This window comes from Sorex fumeus, unplaced genomic scaffold (assembly GCF_029834395.1).
Source record: "Sorex fumeus unplaced genomic scaffold, SorFum_2.1 ptg000018l, whole genome shotgun sequence".
NCBI classification, from domain to species: Eukaryota; Metazoa; Chordata; class Mammalia; order Eulipotyphla; family Soricidae; genus Sorex; species Sorex fumeus.
The window spans coordinates 17,735,787-17,757,864 of NW_026606075.1; the positions used below are offsets into that span (position 1 = coordinate 17,735,787).

At 39.1% G+C, this 22,078-nt stretch overlaps 1 protein-coding gene across 2 annotated transcripts in view; it reads left to right on the forward strand.

Moving 5' to 3' along the window:
• EDIL3 (EGF like repeats and discoidin domains 3) overlaps window positions 1–22,078 on the forward strand; it is a 489,148-nt gene that overhangs the window by 214,115 nt on the left and 252,955 nt on the right. For both annotated transcript variants that reach the window (XM_056112534.1, XM_056112535.1), the window contains exon 4: window positions 6,857–6,985. In XM_056112534.1, the coding sequence (XP_055968509.1) occupies window positions 6,857–6,985 (129 nt within the window). The remainder of the gene's footprint in view (window positions 1–6,856; window positions 6,986–22,078) is intronic.

Sequence of the window (22,078 nt, forward strand, 5' to 3'; positions counted from 1 at the left end):
TTTTGGACCACTCCAAGCACTAGTAGTGCTGGGGGCTTTCTTCAGGCTCTTTGCTCAGGGATAACCCCTGGAAATACATGATGGATCAACCATATGCAGTGTGAGAATGGTGCAAGAGATAGCCACGCGTGAGGTAAATGCTTTCATCCCCTGCACAGTGTCTCTACTCTTCCACCCTGCCTTTAAATGCAGTCACATTCTAAAGTACTGGAGGTTAAGATTTCAACTCATGAAGTTGAGATGAATATATTTTCTTTTAAGTTTAACAATAACTAATCATATAAGAACAGGAGAAAAATAAAACAGAAACTTAGAGGATTAAGCCTGTAATGACAGAGGTAGAGACTGGAGCTACTATGCTATAATCCAAGATATGTTTAGTTACCAGAGACAGGAAAGGGTAGTCCAGAGCCTTTGGGGGACGTGGGCATTGATGACACTGATTTTAGACAACCAGCCCAGAGAAGCACAGAAGAATAAATCCACATTGCTTGAAACCATCAGTTTTTTTCAGTAATTTGCCAAAACAGTGGAGGAACGCAAGATCTTTCTAAAGCTACCTGGTCATTTTGGTAACGCCAGTGTTAATTCTTGGAGAGAAAGACTGTTTGAAACAATTGAAAAGCTCTTTCTCTTTTGCCCTTGATTTCAGTTTTCATAATCTATTCACAAACTTTTATGTTTAAAGAACAATTCGTTAATTTTGCTGATACTCCCCTAATGTAGAATGTTCCATATTTATTTAATTTATCTTCCTCCTTACGTAAGCAAAATTCCCATTCATGAATTTTCCTCTTAGATGGCTAAGTTTGTATCTTACATTTTAAAGGAAGATAATGATACAAGAAAATATAACTAGTGCATTAGTTTAACGTGTTTCAAGAATGATTCCTTTTTTCTCATTTTTTTTAAATTGACCTGCAGTGGCTCAATATGGCAGCTACCAAAATATTCAAAACTTATTAAATGTAAAGACAAAACTATAATAAGGGAACTTTAATGTGTTTAGAAGAGCTTAATTTGGAACAAACCTTTGGGTCATAACTATTTCTATTTTATTGTACTTTAGGTCAATACTTTATCTTGGAATAGCCTTATTGGCATTTCCTTATTATATTATATGACATATACATTCATTGATAATCTTACTCCCAGTTTTTGGTGAAGATAACTTGCAAAACCGAAGAATCTACATTTGCATGTCACTTTATCATGAGATTTAATCTTCTCTCTCTCTCTCTCTCTCTCTCTCTCTCTCTCTCTCTCTTTGCTGTTGGGTGTGTGTGTGTGGGGGGGGAGGTGTGTGCTTGGAGACATCGTGGGGTAGGCCATAACAGGAGATAACTGTGGACAGAATCTTTGTCCCAAGCAACATGAGCTCCTTAGCTCCTTTTCATTTCATAGTAAAGTAAAATTTTTAAATTTATTTTAATCTTCTTACAGTCTATAAGGAATTCTTAATAGGATGTATTCCCTAAATGTGTGAAAAGTTAATCCTGTTACACATATGGAAATAATTTCAACTCTCTTAAGATTGGAACTGTGAGAAGGTTGATGCAGAAATTTAGAAAAAAAACATATAAATCTATTGCTTTTGTAAGCAATTAATCTTGTTGACATTCTCATATGAGTTTGCATAAAAATGCCTGGAAAACATACTGTTGAATTCAATTGTTCATTAGTATTGATCCTATGCTGTCCCCATTGTGTTGGAACCTACTTACAGATTTCCCACAGAAATATGAGAGCATTATTGATTTTAAAGCTCCTGGAATTCTATTGTATCTTCAAAGAGCAATCATACTTTTATTGTTGAGTGATATTAGCCATTTTTGTTATATAATCAGATCATTCAAAAATTTGTGACTACTAATTAGAAATAAAGCTTTTTAGTCATGTCTGTATGCTTCTACTGTACACTAATAAAGATACAACTATTTAAGAGGTATTTGAAATAAAAATAAATTCAATTCATTTCTTCATCAGTTTTATTTTTGTTTTTACAAATTCTCAGTGCCTGAGCATTACTTTCAAAACCTACTATATATATATATATATATATATATATATATATATATATATATAAAGAAAGATTGCATTCATCTGGGGAACATAAAGCAACAAAAAGGGACACTAACACCCAGGAATGGCTGAGATTAGTACCAGGAATTTTGCTCCATGAATGGAAGGCCAGCCACACATTCTAGGTGAAAAGGAAGCTCAGATAGAGAAGAGAGCACCAAATGAAGGGTGTTGTGAGGACCCTCCCAGGGTGGGAGAAGCATGTTAAAAGTAGTCTATAGACCAAACATGATTGCCACTCAATGCCTATCTTGCAAAACACAGTACCCAAAAGAAGAGAGAGAGAACAAGGGGGAATACCCTGCCACAGAGGCAGGATGGGATGGGGGGGATGGGGGGTGGGGGGGATGCTGGGACCCGTGGTTGATGGATGACGGGCACTGGTGGAGGGATGGGCACTTGATCATTGTATAACTGAAACCCAAGCACAAAATTTGTAAGCCTATAACTGTACCTCATGGTGTTTCACTAATAAAAAAAAACCTACTATAAAATCACTTTCAAACCTTTATATCTAATTTTGCAGATATATGCATACTATTAAGTTATAAAATGGGATGAGATATCTTTCATATAGCAAAGGTTTGATTGTAGAAATTAAGAATATGACGACATTATAACTATTTGTTAGATGTTGATAAGGAAACCCAAGAATAAATTTCTAATAACCATGCTATAAACAAAGACTGCTACCAAACATAGTATATAACCAGTGTTGCCATTGAGATTAGCTTTTAAAATTTGTTTCTAGGAGCTGATATATAGTACAGGGGATAAGGTCCTTGTGTTGCATGCAGTGTCCATGCTGGATCCATGATAAATCAGACCGTCCTCAGAGCACCACATGGAGTTACCCCCAAACATAGCACTGGAGTAAGCCTAGAGCATGGATGAGTGTAGATAAAAACCCTACCTCCAATGAAAATACTAAATTGCAGAGCCCGGGAGATAACTCAATGGTCAGGAGTAAATGATTTGCCTATGAGTGACCCATTTTCTACCTCTAGTCCTACTTGACCCCCATAAGCACAGGCTTGGTCCTGATGACTCCCAGCCCAATAGAACCTGAGCAGCACTGTTCTTAGGGTCTGAGCACTGAGTTGTGCAGGCCTGTTGGTCACTCACTGCCTCTAGGCCTCCTGCATAAGACTCCCTTTTCCCCAGACTGAGCATCATTTAGATAATTGAGTATTTGAATGTGTTACAAGTTTTAAACTTCAGTTGCTACTTTTGTGTTTGCTTAGGGGCCACACCCATACTTGCTCAGGGCTGATTCCTGAAGGTGTACTAGGGGGTTCACTCCTGATAGAGCTCAGGGGACCATATTGGGTACAGAGGATTGAACCCGAGTCACCATGTGCAAGGCAAGTGTAATGTCTCCAGCCTCCTGATGACAATTTCAGTTTCATCTAAAACCCTTATAAAACTTGTTCTGAGAAATTGCTAGCAGAGTTCTCAGTAGATAATAGAGCCTAATGAATAAATGTGACTTAATCTCAAATTAGAGGGGACAAAAACCTTTACTTTGAATAGGGTTGTTTTTTTGTCTCTTTTAGCTTCAAAGTACAAATTATATTATTTTTACAGAAAAATATTGAGGAAACAATACTTATTATTGGCTTCAAATGTAGCTCACCTAGATGACCATTAGCAGAGCAGAGCCTGTATTATTAGTTAACTATAAATGTACTAAATGTACACCTTGACCTGTCTACAAAAAATACCCTGAAATATTTTCATTTGAAGATTTTAGAGTTATTATTTCTAAGAGCATGTTTAGTGCACTCATGCTGATTCTGTTGAATCTGTCAAGGTAGATGTGTAAATCTTTAACATTGCAGGAAGTGAGAGTTAATGAAAAATGGTAGATTTGTCATCAGGCTGAGTGACTTTTCCAGTTAACATGTTTTTTACCTGTCTGAGTGAGTCCATTTTCTTGTTCCTAAATAAAACAAAGCATAAAGAATGTCATGTGTACCTGCTGTCACTTAATCTGTAGGCTACTCTAGAAAGGTTAAATCATTACCCTTTGTGTTTTACCTCAGCCTGACCCTTTAAATAAAAATCATTAAATTTCTAGTGGTAGAAAACATAATAGCAGTTGCAACCTGTGTAACAGGTAATGTTTTTTTCCTGACACCCAGGCACCTGCTGAGGTCATAGTGTCCTTGAGGCTGTATATCCAATGAACTTTAATTTACTGCCTGATCTTTTGGGATTCTCAGAGATTGCACTGAGATTGCAGGACAGACTTCAACTCTGCCCTCAGGAAACGCTAGAGTGCGTAGGACTTTTGAAAGCTCCGGCTGGTCAGCTTGTGGGTTCCTCTATCCTCTGGATTTTTGAATCTCTTGAGTATCTCGTACTGTGACACTTACTCCCTTCTGCCTCAGTGAGGCAGATATAAAGCAGAGCCATTTACCTTAACCATGCATGCAAGTCTGAGAGGCTTGAAGTCTTTCCTGTAGACCTAGGTTCTTACTGCAGGAAGCTGTTTACGTTACAGCTGAGCATGCTACATAAGCCTGCACTTCGTCGATTGCCTTGAGCAGGCCCCAGTAACGTCTCCTTCGTCCTAGCCCTGAGATTTTTTTAAAAAGTGCCATATTCAAGGCTCTTTCAGAGTTAGGAGAATGAGACCCATCGTTGTTACTGGTATTTGGCATATTGGGTATGCCACTGGGAGTTTGCCAGACTCTGCCGGGTGGGCAGGTTACATTTGGTAGCCAGCCAGTTTGTCCAAAGTAGGAATAAGATAATAAGATGTCATAATAAGATGTGGGCCGCGAATGCGGCTGCATGCTTCCGGGAGCTGGGTTTTATAGTCTCTGGGTCTTGGCCGTTGATGGGATTACACGGCACCAGGGTGCCAGTTGGTGGGTGTGACCCCTGCCTACTGGAATTTGGAGGATCTGGGTGGAGGATACTCAGCCCCGATCCGAGCAGGCTTGGAGAACTTAGCCCCGGGACCCGCATGCCTTTGTTCCTCTGCCAGTACCTTCATGCATGTGGAGTGTGGTCTCAGCATGGTGGTGGCTGGTTCTGGAGGTCTTCAGCTGCTGGAGCCCTGGTCGGGGCGGGGAGGGAAACTCAACCCGCTCCCTCCAAGGGGCCCCGGCGAGGACAGCCAGGCGCGGGGGCAAGGAGACTCTGCCTGCACTTCAGCCATAGAAAATTCTTACTGGCTTTTTCTTCTCATAGAAGCACATAACATAATGCTTGACCCCCTCACCACCCAAATACACACACACACACACACACACACACACACAAACACACACACACACACACATAGCTTCTCTTCCTGAAGTTAGTTTTTTACTGTTTGTGGTGTCTCCTTTTCTTAGTTTTCTCCTCCTTTAGCTCATTCTCAGCTTCCAGCCAACTTCCAACCCTTTCCAGTGCAGGCTCCTAAACACTTGTGTGGTCTGAGTGATTTCCCTCTTCATTAACCTCAAGGTGCACTTCTCCCAAGATCGATGGAGGCTTTACTAGTTCAGCCTTCTTTTTTTTTTATCTCCTTCTTCATCAAGTTCAGGAAAGGCACATAAAAACATGGAAAAGACATTTTTTGCTTATTGCTTTCATACTACTCTAGAAGGGGGTGGGGATGCAGGGCTAGTTTAATTATTTTTCACTTGAAAACTATATTTTCCCTTTTAGATATGGTTCTTTGAATTCAGTTTTCGTCATTTTAGATATGAAGATAAATCAGTTCATTTTTATTAGGCTTTGTTTCCCTATCTACAAAAGTAGACGATTGGATTAGATGATTTCCAAGGAGTCTTATTGATTCTAAAAACCTCTACTAGGGGCCATAGATATAGTGCTGAGGCTGGAGAGATGGTGCAGTGGATAGGATGCTTGCCTAGCATGTGACTGATGAGGGGTCAATCCCTGGCATCCTATATGGTTCTCCAAGCACCACTAGGAGTGATCCCTAAGCACTGAGCCAGGAGTAACCCCTGGACACCACTGGGTGTGGCCTCCAAACCAAACTTAATTAATTAATGAAATAGCTGCACCAATTCCCATTCCCATCAACAATGCATAAATATCCCCTTCTTATCTTATCCTCCCAATACATTGCTTTCCTTTTGAATAACAACAATTCTTACAATTTTGTAATGATTATTGATAACATTTTTCTGAGTAAAAAGCAGTGAATACCTTTTTATGTGCTTATTTTATATCTATGTATGTCCTTTTCATAATTGTCCTTGCAGATCGTCTACCCATTTTTAGTGGTTTTTTCTTAGCATTCTATTAATTCCTTTTTATTTTGCATATAATTCATAATAGTTGTTGTATTATGTATAAATGTATTCGCTCATACAGTTGGAATGTCTTTCGGTGTTGACACAAGTTTTTTTTCTTCTCCACGTAAAAGCTTTTTGGTTTGGGATAGCTCCATCTTTTAAGAATTTTGCATTATTTTGGGGTCTGCTCTCTGAAAACTTTGTTTTATAAAGCCTTTGTCACAGGGTGTATTGTCTAAACCTTTCCATATATTTTTTTATTATTAGGACTTACATCCAAGTATTTTGATTAGCTTCTTCTGTAGAAGTCAGCAATTAATTGACAACAAAGGAACCAAGAACATTTATCAAATGTAGCAAGGAAAGTTTTCCCAATATATGGAGTTATTAAATTAGAGAGGCAAATTATGCAAAGGAATGTATTTTGTATAAAATTGTTAATTATACAATGTTGAACCAATGTTTACTTTGAAACAGAGGCGTCATGGAGCAATGCTTCTTTTTATGGTTTTCAGGTCCCTGTATTCCTAATCCGTGCCATCACGGAGGAACCTGTGAAATAAGTGAAGCCTACCGAGGCGACACATTCATCGACTATGTTTGTAAATGCCCTCGAGGATTTAACGGAATTCACTGTCAACACAGTAAGTTATTTATTTATGTGTATATATATTGCAGTTTGCTCTGCTTTTATTTTCATTTGTTGCTGCCATTTTTGTTTGTACTAGAATAATAGACTTTTTAAGCAGGAAAGTCTTGGCAGTTAGCGAATGCTACTTCCCTTCCACCGATTATACCAGTCGTCAGCTGAAAACCCACAGTGGCATAAGAGATCAAGTAGTATTAAGTGATCCCTTTAGCTTAGTGGTTCTTATTTTATAATTGCTTGGCCAGACTTGAAATTTATTTTTATATTGAATAATATCTTTTTTTAAATTATTGTCCTGACTTCTTGGTCTTTGTGCTTCTAGTATCTTCTGATGCACACTGTAGCACTGTAGTACTGTTCTCCCGTTGTTCATTGATTTGCTCAAGCGGGCACCAGTAATGTCTCCATCATGAGACTTGTTACTGTTTTTCGCATATCGAATACACCACGGGGAGCTTTCCAGGCTTTGTTGTGCGGGCAGGATACTCTCAGTAGCTTGCCAGGCTCCTACAGAGAGACAGAGGAATTGAACCTGGGTCAGCCATGTGAAAGACAAACACCTTACCTGTTGTGCTGTGTTAAAAAGTGTGAACGAGAAACAAAATGGTCCCTTGTGGAAATACAACAATCTTCACACTCTTTCCTCTAAGGAAACTTTTTTGTAGCATTTTCAACAGTTTTTCATAACAAACAATACAAAATATTGGTTCTTCTTTGGGGCAGGGGTTGGGAAACATCTGAAATATGGTGATGGGAAGGTGTAATGGTGGTGGGATTGCTGTTTAAATATTAAATGTAATCAAATATTGTGAAGTACTTTTTTTTTCTTTTTGGGTCACACCCCACAATGCTCAGGGTTTCCTCCTAGTTCTGCATTGAGGGTTCCCCTGGTGGTGCTTGGGGAACCCTATGGGATGCTGGGAATCGAACCTGGGTGGGTCACGTGCAAGGCAAATGCCCTACCCATTGTGTTACCGCTCCAGCCCCAGTGTGAACTACTTTATAAAATAAAAAATAAAAAATAAATAAAAAATAAAAACAAACAAAAAAATCCTAAAACTCCTGTCCTGCTTTGGCTATAAACCAAAGTGTCTTTTAATTGGCATTTTCAGTGCCTGAATCTTGAAATTTCAACTAGTGTACTTTTTGTGCTTATATTTTATCTTCAGTCATTCATATATATATATACATATATATATATATATATATATCCTGAAAAATGAGGCAAGAAAGGATTACTTGCAGTGGCATCTTCTAGGAAACTTGATGCTTTTTCAGTACCAATAGGGAGGTGTGCTTTCTGAAGTGCTCTAGATATTCAGCCAGCAGGAAGCCTTCATAAGCTGTCAGAGCAGGCTCTGCAGGAGAGGTTCTCTGTGCAAGGTGGGTCTGGAAGCAGGTAGCCGATATGGAGCAGAAGAAGGGCAACACGAAAATGAAATAAATGGGAAACATGGGGCAGGATATGTGAGTGTTTGTATCTGATAAGATGGTGTTACAGATAAGTAAAGCAAAGTTAGTTATGTCAGCCAGAGTCAGACTTCTGTCAATAAAAATAACGTCAGGGCCTTTTGGCAATGCAACATTGAGAACATTTTGTACTTTCTTGGAGACTTTCTATGAATAAAAGCTTGTGGCATTCCTGTTGAAGACTTTTCCAGCACTGGGGCACTGGTGTTTTGTACAAAGGCAACAAGACTTCTTATAATTCTGTATGAGATCTCAGATGAGAGCTCAGATGTTACTGACTATTCTCAGGCGAAGCGCAGAAAGACCAAGGTTTGAGCCTGCATTTTTGTAGCATCAATGCTCAGCTTTAGTGAGTACACACTGGTGGAAAACAACTTTGGGGACATAGAAACTTGGTTCCCTTGCCATTTTCTTAATTCTGTGAAGAGAATATTACAAATCCATACACAGACACACACACTCACACACACACACACACATATATATATATATATATATATATATATATATATATATTAAACTTCCTAGCAGGGAATCAGCAGGATTGCTCAGGGAAGGCAAATTGGGGACCCCACCCAAATCTTTAAATTTAAAACTATCTGTATACACTGCATACACTTGTAGTGTAATCTTCCCTGGAAATGATAACAGTATTTCATTCATAGTGAAATGAGGCAGGGATTGCACCCAGGTCATGGCCTTTTCTATGCTGTAGAGTTCTGGAAAGGAAAGAAGGAGAGAGTACCAAGGCAGATTCTTGTTAGAAATTCTTAGGTAAATAGTTGGGGGAGTATATGTAAACTCTAATCTCACTTAAATAATTTATATTTATTGTGCTGTCTCTTTAATCCTTAATTTTTTAGAATGTGGTTTGTGACCTCACATGAGATCTTATAAATAAATGTGCATGTTACACAACTTTGTTTTCAAAATAAATTTAATTATTATTTATTATAAGTAAATGTTTAATATATGCCTATTTTTGTATACTGATTTATTTTAAGTCACCCCAGTGTTTCTTGGGCAGAAAGGGGCCATAAGTGGAAAAATTCGAGAACCCCTGCTACTGGTACCAACATAATGTTAGTGCAGGTTTTTACACCTGGAGATTTAGAAACTCTTAATTCCAACTAATATCTGTGCAGTGTTACTAAATAGCTTCACATCTCTAGCCTCTGGATAATGACATGAAAATAGGTTCACCACCCATGCTCCCAGCTTTTGTTTTCCTTGTACTATGAAAATCAGTTTTGTTTCAGTCACCTTCAGTGAGATAAACATCCCTAAAAAGAAATCAAATATTATTATTTTTTTCTTCCCTTTGAATAAAGTTTCCCTGAACAGGCGGTACTCACTTGAGAAGTGTGCACCTGCCTCCATTCTTCATAATTTGTTGGTAGTTATTTCTTTGAAGAGAAATATTTTTAGGTTTAGATAAATAGATCAAATCTTTCTTTTCACCGTCCTCCATAATGGTAAAATTCCCATCTTTTCACTAATGTATTTTGCAAACCCAAATAAACTCATGAAACTACAAAATTGTGCTGAATTTGTAAACTTGTAATGATGTGGACAAAGTACATTCCCTTCAATATAACTTTTCTGCACACACACACACACACACACACACAACACACACACACTCCCTGAAATAATGTTAGAAATTGAGAGATTAGGTTAAGAATTGGGATTTTGTGGTCCAACAATGTGGTTTGAATTCTCTAATATTCATCATTATTGGAAGCAACAGAGAAGGGACAAAAAAAAGGGACAAAAAAGTATAAGATTTGGAGTCAGAGACCTGGATTGCAGACATGACCTTTATAGTAATTGGATAAGTAACCCTGACTTAGTCATTTGACCTTTCTGGAATTAAAAACATATAAATGTAATAATTTAACTTGAAATAGTTGATCTTTGGCATATTCAAGCCAGGAGAGCATTATGACTAACTGAATAGTTTACTTGCTTTACAAAAGTTATCAAACTTTAGCCTTTAGAGATTAAATCGAGAAAGGATTAATATTGCAAAAGCAGATTTTGAAGTTTTGGGAGCCCTCAAACCTTTTTCAAATAGAAGCAAAACCAGAACTTTAATGCTTTATAATAACTGTAATTCTTTGATTTATTTTTCATATCAATAATTTTATGGTCTAGGTATATTCTAGAGTCTTGATACTCAAAATGTGCCTTTGCATCAGCATTGTCAGCAAGCTTGTTTGAGATGCGCATTATCAGGTCCCTCCTCAAGTCTAATATGTAGAATAGGTACTTTCAGAGGATGTCGAATCCACATCATATATTAGGTAAAGGTAAAGGCCCTCCTGTTGATCATCGATTTGCTCGAGCGGGCCCAGTAACGTCTCCATTGGAGACTTTGTTGTTACTGTGTCTGGCATATTGAATACTCTCGGTAGCTTGCCGGGCTCTCCGAGAGGGGCGGAGGAATCAAACTCGGGTTGGCCATGTTGGCTGCATGCAAGGCAAACGCCCTACCCGCTGTGCTATTAAAGTTTTAGAAATAAAATTAAGGTCGCTTAATTTTAAATCCAAAGTCTTAAGTTCATAGATAAAGACAGCAATTTCTATGATGAGTTATGTATGTATTTTAGATAAAATAATTTATTATGGATTCTGAAAAAATGGAAATTCTGTTGACCCTCAATAGAAATGACAGAAGCATGAATATAGTTAGAACAATTTATTTGGATAAAAGAACTGGAAAATATCTTAGGATAACTATATAAACTGGGAGACTTGATTTCTTGAGGTGTTTATGATATAACATGAAGTAAATAAATATCATCTTAAGTAGGGGTAGGAAGAATTTAGGTTCATATTTGTGAGTAACAAATTTATAGTTAATATATTTAGTTTAACAACTATTTTAACAGAAATTTAAAAATAGTTTTCAGTGTCAGTGAGGTGTGTGGATAAGAGTCAGATAAGGGCCCTTGGTAATGAATTTTGGAAAATACTATCAGGATATGTTGTAAAGAGAAGTTACCGGTCACAGTCCTTTTGGTTCCCAAAAGTGCAATAGTTTGACCCATTAGGAAATGGAAGAAGTCTGACTGGATAACACTCCGAATGACCAACCCTGGGAAGGTTGCATACCCCTCAGGAGAGCAGAAGTTTAAGGGGGGAAAAGGTCATAATAAAAATATGAAAAAAATACCAGCAAAAGCCAAAGTCCTTTTCTCGGGACATAGCCAAAGCAATAAATTTAATCTCCGTAGAAATTACAATGCTAGGGCAATTTAAAAAATCCTTGTGAAACTAATTTTTTTTTTTTAAGGAAGGGGCACACACTCTATTATGAAATAACCACCTTCCAACTTGGGATATGAGCTCTCCCCTCCCCTGCCCCTTCCTTTCCCCTCTCTTCCCCTCCCTGGTCCCCCCCTCACTTCTCTCCCTGCCCCTCCACTCTTCTCCCACCTCCCTTGCCCCCCCCCGTTTCTTTTACTGTCTATATAAAAGTACTTTGCCTCACTATTTTTTCTTCTGAAATTTCTGTGTGTGAGAATAGATAACAAATTCTAGCTAAGAGGGAAAACTGAATGGAGGCAGGGCTAGTTCCCAACTTCCTGTGAAGAGCAAATCCTTGTCTGAAAAACACCCTACCCTCTCCAGTTAAGGCAATTTGAACACTCATCTTCGGGTGATGGGGATACATTCCCACATCAAGCAGATTAGTAGATCTCAGGCCCTTCTTAATAGGCCGTCCGTGGGGCTGGTAGGAGTCTCTGTTCATAACCTGCGAGTGCTCCTGGAAGACTCACAAACCAACCCCTCCCCACCTTACCCCAGTTCCCCAACCAAGCCTTTCCAGCATTATTCCAGGGAGGTCAGATAATGAGTAGGAATCTGTATTGTGGTTACCAACTTTCCACAATACTAAAATCAAGATGACTCACATATATTTTTTAAAATAAATATTTCAAGCAATTTTAGATTTATAGAAATGTTGAATGGAATCCAGAGTCCCTTCTATCATTGTCTTTACATAGTTTATCCAATTATTAACCTCTTTATATTAATCTGGCATTCTTACTGTAAATAATAAAACAATATTTATTATCAAATGAAGTTTATGGATTACATTAAGATGCACTCCTAATAGGTTATTGCACTGTAAGAATTAAAAATTGCATAACATCATGTATCCACCATGATAATATTATACATAATAGTTCCACTGATTTAAAACTTTACCGTGCTCTTCATCTGTATCCTTTTCTCTTTCCCCATAGTCCTTGACAACCATTGATTTTTTTAGTATCTTTATAGTCGTGCTTTTTCTAGAATGCTGAAATCATACTTAGCCTTTATAGACTGAAAACTTTCATTTAGAAATATATAGTTAAAATTCTTCTGTGTATTCTGTGAGTTAATAGATTTTTTATAAACGCTAAATGATATTACATTTTATGTATGCACTCCATTCATTGTTTATTTACTGAAAAACATCTTGATTGCTTTACTTTTAGCAATTGTAATTAAGCGTGTGTTGTCTCTAAAGGCACAAGAATGACTCGATTAAAAACAAAATCTTGGGGCTAGGGTGAAAGTATAGCAGTTAGGGCACTCGCCTCTCTTGTGCCTGACATGGGATCCATCCCAGGCACTCAATAATATCTCTGAGCCCCACCAGAAAGGAGTGAATTCTGAGCTCAATCAGCCTGAGCACTGCTGGGTTTAGTGCCCAAACCAAAAAACAAACAAACAAATAAATAAGGATTTGGTGATTGGTGAGATGCTATAATTCTATGCAATAGCTTAAATCTTAACTATGTTATGAGAATATTATCTTAATAATAGTAGCACTATAGCACTGTCCTTCTGTTGTTCATCAATTTGCTTGAGCGGGTACCAGTTACGTCTGCATTGTGAGACTTGCTGTTACTGTTTCTGGCATATCGAATATGCCACAGGGAGCTTGTCAGGCTCTGCCATGTGGGCAGGATACTCTCGGTAGCTTGCCAGGCTCTCCGAGAGAGATGGAGGGATTGGACCTGGGTTCACCACGTGCAAGGGAAATGCCCTATCCGCTGTGCTATCACTCTACCCTCTTAATAATAGTAGTTGTAGTAATAGTAGTAGATAATAAAAAGAAGAACATTACTAGCATAAAAACAATTTACAGTAGGAATGGTGATCACGAGCACAGGATCGAGTACAGCTTCAAAGAGACAGTGGTATTATGCTCAGCAGTGATATAACAGCTTATACATATTCTAGACATTTCTCAGGAAACCCACATATTCAATAGGGAGAACAATGAGCATATACAAATGAAGATCATACAATGAACCTATGTCACACATACAGAAAATTGCAAAGACCTATCCTGGTAAATCAATGTGTTAGTCTGACAATCACCCCTGAAAGGGTTCGGCAGGTTGTACCATTTCACCGAAATTCTTCAGTGCCATTCAGTGTTACCCTCAAGAACACCCTGCAACAACTGGTATGGGAAGGAATGGGAGTGAAGATAGATGGTCGACAACTAAACTACCTCCGCTTTGCTGATAATATCGTTCTAATAACACCAAACATTCACCAAGCGGCACAAATGCTGGCCGACTTCCACCGTGAGTGTGGAAAGGTAGGATTACAGCTGTATCACATGAAGACATGTTCATGAGAAACACTCATGTTCCTGATGTCCCATTCACTCTCAATGGAACAACCATCTACAATTGCAACAGTTATGGGTACCTAGGTCGAGAAGTCAACATGACAAATCACCTGGCACCTGAGTTACAAAGGAGGAAGAGAGCGGCTTGGAACACCTTCAAGAGCATCAAAGAAATAGCTAAGAGGACGAAGTATCTTCCTCTCCAGACACATCTCTTCGATTCCAGTTCTTCCTGCATTAATGTACGCCTCAGAGACCTGGACCCTACGAAAACAGGATGACAACGCTATTCGGGTCTCTTAAAGAGGAATTGAAAGAGCTAAGCTTGGAGTATCATGCTTCATTCAAATGAGAGAAAGAATCCCGAGTTCTGACCTCTATCAGTGCTCAAGAATCAGGGACGCTGTCTCATTTGCCATGACATCAAAAATCAGATGGGTTGGACACTTAATGAGATTTGGCAACGACTGCTGGACTAGAGCCGTTACCGACTAGATTCCACAGAACGTCAAAAGACCACGTGGCTGCCCACCTACAAGATGGTCAGACTTCTTAATCAAGACCCTGAACGATCGGTTTGAGGCTCTTCATGTTGCTAGAACAAGCAGATGCCATTGGGCTCCCCTAGCACGCGACAGGGACGAATGGAGACGTTACTGGCGCCCACTCAAGCAAATTGAGTAATGGGATGTCAAGTGATCAAGTCTGACAATGAAGAGAAGGAGGCCAAAGGTTGATAAGGGCTGTCATGTCAACTCCACTGACAAATGTGTTCTCCCCGGGGTCAAGAGCCTTATTGGTGCAGAACTGCCTTGGCTCAGTCAAACCTATATGATATGAAGGAGCAACTTCTCCCTGAGAGAGATGGTCACACACTCCCAACTATAAGCCTTAGGCCTATGTGCTTTATTTTTTCTAACCTCACAATCCTAAATTTTGAGGAAGTTAAATGTGTGATTGCAAAAAAGCTCTAACTTTCTTTTAATATTTTGATATCCCTTTTGTATATCGTATATCTTAGATTATGCCTTTTTGTGTATCAGTATCCACTTTTGTTTTTCTTAGATATCAATGATTTAGCAGATAGATGATAGGAAAATAATTCTTTCACAGTCCATGGTAGTATATTTTTATTCTGGTTATCATTTTCATTTTATTGCAGAAACTTCTTGGTTTGGTGTAGACCCATTTGTTTAACTTTGCTTTCATTTGCTTTCCCAATGCTGTTGAATAATTGCAGATAATTCTAAATTCAAAATCATGAACTATTCTCCCTGTGGTCTCCTCAATATAATCTGCTGATCAAGGTTGAATATTGAGGTCCTTAATCCAATTTTATTTGACTTTTGTGCATGGTGTTAGAGAAAGATTTGCATTTTTTGCTTGCATATGACATCCCCCCTTTTGTTCAGAGACTATATCCTAAATAGTACATTTCTCTAACCATAGCTACATTACTTATAATCTTTAGGGACATACATGGCTGTCTCCAGGGTCTGCTTCATGTTCTGAAAGGAACTCAAATTTTGCATCTTAGGAAATAAGGCAAATTAAGCTAAGAATAGACTTCCGTGATAAAGTGTCAGGGCTTTATAATAAAAAGTTTAGTTTACCTTCCCACTTGTAGTTCTCACTGCAATATTTTCAAATGTTACATAATCATAAATATTTTAATATCAAGTAAACAATAGAAATAGTAATTAAAGAGCAAATCTTATTTTCCAGATGCCTCAACCAGCTATATTTTAGCTGCCCTATCTTATATTTTGAATATTCCTGCAGATTTCTTTGTTCAGTTTCTTTGTTCATTCTGAGACTGAGGAAGTTTATAATTTCCCAAGGCTGTGTTTCTGCCAGAGGCCTTGGACTCATAAGAAATACCTGGGCAAAAGGTGAAATAGATATCCTAAAAAATCATAAATAAATAGTCCCTACCAGCCTAAGAGGCAAAAAAAGATGTTCACATTATTTTAGCGACACAAATGCACCATAGATTAACATGAAACCTCTGGGAAATAAGTAGGAATCCTCTGAGACTTTATTTGATAAGAAGTGCGAAGATCCAATTTTCCTACAAAACTCCATAAAACTAGCCATACTTAACTTATTTTGGTTGTATTTTGTTATTTCTGGGGTAGGATGTTTCTTACTTTTCAATGAACATTTTTATTGTTTCAAATCTGAATCCTAGCATCTTTTTTAAACGGCTAGGTCCTGCTGCATCTAAACTGTTGAGTGGTAAAATAATTTACCAGGAGTGAGATGCTTTAGGCAGAGCAGAGACAGTTTATTAAAAGAGAGTACGCTGGTTAGAGTAATACAGGGAAAGTTTCCAAAGAAATAGACCAGTCAAGTGTTTTTAAAGGACATTTTTACTTCATCTGTCTCATTTAAGTGGAAAATGTTTTCTTTTTATAGATAAGTCCTGGCATGGGTTGATCAGACCACTGTACCCAATTTGGGGGAGAAAGTAAATCATATATGGAATAGTCTAAGCAACTCATATAAAAAGAATAGAAAACACACGTAGTAATGCACAAGAAAATGCACATTTAATGATAATAATATGTACATGAAATAATTTAATCCTATCAGAAAGGGTATAAAGTGTCCAATTATAGGAAGTTAAATGACAAAGTTATAGGATGTATGGTTTTCTAAGCCAAATTGATAAAGCAGACATTATTTTAGGTGGCTTTTACTAGACCATTTAATTATTATTTATTAAATATTTTTGTCATTAGTTCTTCATCTGTAACAGTTATTAAGAGGGCAATTGGTAATCCTGATATTAAAATTGTCCAAATTCTTAGGATAATACCCATACATATCAGAAAAGTTAAAATTTAATGAAACAGATATAACATCAGAATGATGTCTTTAAGGATGTAGCTAACAAGTTTATTAAGGGTTTAGCAGTTTTCTCATCTAAGTAAAATGCGAGGTATTGACAGTGGAACAGCACAGCTTCAAGTTGTGAAGTTTTTTTGTCCCGTCCAGGAGAACATAGAATAGAAGAATCTGTTTCCTCCAATCAAGAATCCTTCTGGAAAGTCACAAGCTTAACTAAGTATGCTAAGTGTCAGATAGCTTTCAATGATTACCTGAGGTTTGATTGAAACAGTGTATTAAGGAGTCTCACAGACTGCTTCTGGAGCAAAAAGTTGGTAGCAAATTACAGAGGGTGCCATCTGCTCCAGACATACTTTGATTTTAGGGCAAGCCTTTTGAGATCACTCAAATTGGATTATACTTTTTGAATGTAGGGTAAAGGTAAAAGAAGAATAGGGCAGGCAGGCATTTCTAAAATTTGGATTTGGAGCCATCAGATTCAATAGTGAATTTCAGAACTATCACTTGATCACTTGATCACTTGACATCCCATTACTCATCAATTTGCTCGAGCAGGTGCCAGTAGCATCTCCATTCGTCCCTGCCGTATGCTAGTGTAGCCCAATGGCGTCTTCTCATTCTAGCAACATGAAGAACCTCAAACAGATTATTCAGGGTCTTGATGAAGAAATCTAACCATCTCGTAAGTGGGAGGCCACGTGATTTTTTAACATCCTGTGGAATCCAGTCGGTAATGGCACTAGTCCAGTGGTCGTCTCCAAATCTCATTATGTGTCCAGCCCATTCGATTTTCGATGCCTTGGCAAACGAGACAGCATCCCTGATTCTTGTTGATCATTGACGGAGATCAGAACTCCGGATTCATTCTCTCATTTGAGTGAATTATGATACTGCAAGCATAGCTTTTTCAATTCCACTTTGGGAGACACAAATAGCGTTCTCATCCTGTTTTCGTCGGGCCCAGGTCTCTGAGGCATATGTTAATGCAGGAAGAACAGTGGAATAAAAGAGATGAGCCTGGAGCTGGTGGTTCTTCATTCTCTTACATATTTCTTTGATACTCTGGGAGGCATTCCTAGCTGCTCTCTTGCTCCTATGTAACTCAGGTGCCAGGTCATTTGTCATGTTGACTTCTTGACCTAGGTATACCTAACTGTTGCATTCGGAGATGTTAGTTCCATTGAGAGTGAATGGAACATCAGGAATGAGACCATTTCTCATGAACATTGTCTTCGTGAGAATCAGCTGTAGTCCTACCTTTCCACACTCACGGTCGAAGTTGGTCAGCATTTGTGCTGCTTGGCTAATTTTTGGTGTTATTAGAACGATGTCATCAGTGAAGTGGAGGTGGTGTAGTTGCAGACCATCTATTTTCACTCCTATTCCTTCCTATTCCAGTCATCAGGTGACGTTCTCAAAGGTGGCACTGAAGAGTTTCGGTGAAATGGTATCACCCTGCTGAACCTTCTCTTGACATGGATGCTCACTTCCTTGTAGAATGGTGAAATTCTGGTAATGTATCCATAATACAGCTCACGGAGGATCCTGATGTATAGAGATTGAACGCCCTATTTGCCTAGGGCTTTGATGACCGCTTCAGTTTCAACAGAATCAAAGGCCTACTTTAAATCAATGAATGTTAGACAGAGTGGCATCTTGAACTCCCGAGAAACTTCAGTGTGCTTTGTTATAATGTGGATATGGTCAATCATGGTGAATCCTTTCCAGAACCCGGCTTGCTTACATGTTGTCCTTCATCTAGTGTTCTGCCAATCCTATTCAGGATGAATCGAGTGAATAGCTTGTTGACAACAGACAGCAGGCAGATGAGGTGATAGTTGCCAATGTTGTGGATGTCTCCCTTCTTGTAGAGTAGAATGGTGCTGCTGGTTTTCCACTGGGATGGAACCTTGCATTCAGAGAGGTAGTGTATGAAGAGTCGAGCCAGTGTATTGATGAGCACTGACACAAGTTCTTCAGGTGTCCGGGTCTGACCTTGTCTGGGCAAGGTGCTGTTCGCTTCTTTATGGCGTGTCAGATTTTGGAAGGGAGAACATTGGGAATGACATATCCATCCGGTGGAATTTGGCATGTGGTCAAGTGGACGTGGCTATCAAAGAGATCTGAGTAGAAGTGATGGATAATCTTCTCCATTGCCCTTCTGGAAGATGTGATAGATGAATCAGGATGTCGGAGGGGAGTCATTTTGGTCTCATAGTTGGAGAAGGACAGGTGGGCATTGTGAATGCTTTTCCTGACTTTTGCCACATCTGCTAGTACTGCTGTTCTTCTCTCTTTGAGATCTTCCTTGATCACTTCTCTGCACTGCTTTGAGAGCTCAGATGTTAGCTTGTAGTTGCCTGAGGCTTGCTCCAAGCCATGTTGGCAATGAGCCCAAGAGTTTTCGAAGGCAGGCGTCTTTTTGTGGTTTTATTTCTCCCGTCATTCCTTGCACAATCATGGAGGTTCTGAACCAGTCGATCGTATTCCTCCTCAATGTTGCCAACAGCGGCATCTTCCCATGATGCCACAGTAGTGCCAAAGAGCTCCCAGTTGGTGGTCATTCTGGGAGTTCTCTCCTTAAACTTTTCAGCCCTTTACTCCCACTCTGTGAAATAGAATTTTGCATGAAGAAGATGGTGGTCAGGTCCTATTTGGAATTTTGGGACAACAGCAACATTGGTCAGGCAAAACCATTGATTGAATATGATGTGGTCAATTTCATTGTGGAAGTGTCTACTAGGAGACTCCCATGTTCAACGTTTAGATTTGGTCTTCTGGAACTTTAACTTACCATGGATGGTCTTGGTCGACATGAGGAACTCAGTCTCTCACCCTGTTTGTTCCATTCTTGGCCATGGGTCCTGATGTGGAGTTCTTTGGCTGATCTTCTCAGTCCTATGTTGGCATTAAAATCACCAACAATGGTCTTTTAGAAGGTGTGGTCTTCTTTATAGAACTTCTCCAGCTCCAAGTCGAACTTCTCAATTTCTCCATCATAATTGGATGTTGGTGCATAGACAACAATATAGAAACTGCCCTCAGTAAGCCACATGTATTCAAGTGAAATTGTCTGATTCGGGTTGTTAGGCATTCGAATGAATCAATGCTCATGACCAAGTTTATGTTGACAATGACACCGACACCGCCGACGCCTCTTTTGTCACATGTTCCAAGGAACAGTTCTTCTCCAGTGTCGAAAACGGCGTAATGTGATGCCTTCTCATTTCCATCAGACCGATGGTGTTGTACTTGATCTTTCACGCTTGTACCATCAGGCCCTCTATAGATGTATCCGATGCCAGCGTATGTGCATTGAAAGTATAGATAGTCATTTTTGTCCTTCTTCACTTTGGCAGCCTAGTGAGATTTTATCACCCTCTCCTTCCTTATCCTTCTTAATGCTGCTGTATTCGTGGCTTTTTCAGAGTTAGGGGAATGAGATGCATTGTATTTACTGGTTTTTGCACATCAAATACACCACAGATAGCTTGCCAGGCTCTGCCGTGCGGCCAGGATACTCTTGGTAGCTTGCCAGTGTCTCTGAAAGAGATAGAGGCTTTTAGGGCGGCCTCTATTTGCCCTTACATGGTTAAGCCATATTTAACCCCATCAAAGATGGTATGATAATCTTGGAAGATGTGTATTAAGTGTCTTATGATGTACCTTGTGACTGCTTTGTGGCCGTGTGTTCCGGAAAGCATCCTGGAGCATGACAGTGGCTGGATAATGGAGGTAGTGGAGGTAGTAGAGGTCTGCCGATGAGGTATTTATCTGGTACCAGTAGGGTGGGTCTTCTGTATGTAATCCCTGGGTCGCTGGTGGTTTGTGGAAGCAGACAGGGCAGGGTAGGGAGGGACTTCTGGGTTTAATCCCTTGGTCGCTGGATATTGGTGGGAGCAGGCAGAAGATCTCTGTTCCCCAGTCCCGTTAAGCCTGGAGTCCAAGGTCATGGAATTCTGCTTACCTTTTTCTGTGTGCTTCAGCTGTGCATGACTCTTGGCCCAAGGGTCCGGAAAGCCTCCTGGAGCATGGCAACAGCTCCTGGAGCATGGCAACAGCTGGGTAGTGGAGGTAGTGGAGGTTGAGAACTGTATAGAAATATTATAGGCATTTTGTTGGGATGATTACCCTTACAAAAAATTTAATGGAGCGATGGTGACATATGCAACAATCTGATAGATCCCAACAGATCCTTAAGAATGGAAGGTTGCAAAATTTGAGCTTGCATTGGGAAATTACTTTCCTTTCTCTAGAAGTCGTTTTGATTAGGTTTATCTCATTACACCATTTGAGTGATTTAGCAGTAGTGGTAAGAGACACGAAACTTTATAATTTCAACCAAGGATGTGTTCTCAGTTTAGGGCGGTGGGTCATATCCCACACCAAGAAAATTGAATTATTCGAATAGTTGATAGTTGATAGGAACACAAGCTCCATTGTTATCTCTTGATAATCAGATCACGGAATAACAGGCTATACATGTCATTATACATTGATGTTATACTGACTTGCTCCTGTGATTTGAAGTTCACCTGTCTACTTCAGATAAATTCTAATCAAATTCTCATTTTTTTCTTGTCACCTAACAAAATATCTTCCTATTAAAGGTGGGAATGGGATATTCTGATTCTAGTATGTGTCCCAGATGAGCCAGGTTTACTGCCATAGGGTGCAGTAAAGTATTGTGTCTTCATATATCCCAAGGGGACGTGTATTATAGAATCAAAAACAAGTTTATGTTTGGAAATAATTAATGACTGAATGCTAATTAACTGATGAATGCTCAGAGATAGGAAAAATATTAAGACTTCAACTGAATGAAGGAAACATACAATCCGTAGTATTAATTCATCAACTGTCAACTGTCAACTCCTGTTGTTCATCTGTTTGCTCAATTGGGCCCAGTAACATCTCCATTGTGAGACTTATTGTTACTGTGTTTGGCATATTGAATATGTTGTGGGTAGCTTGCCAGGCTTTGCTGTGCAGGCAAGATACTCTCGGTAGCTTGCCAGGCTCTCCAAAAGGGGCAGAGGAATCGAACTTGGGTCGGTTGGGTCAACCTTGTGCAAGGCAAACGTCCTACCCATTGTGCTATTGCTCCAGCTCTTTCCTTAA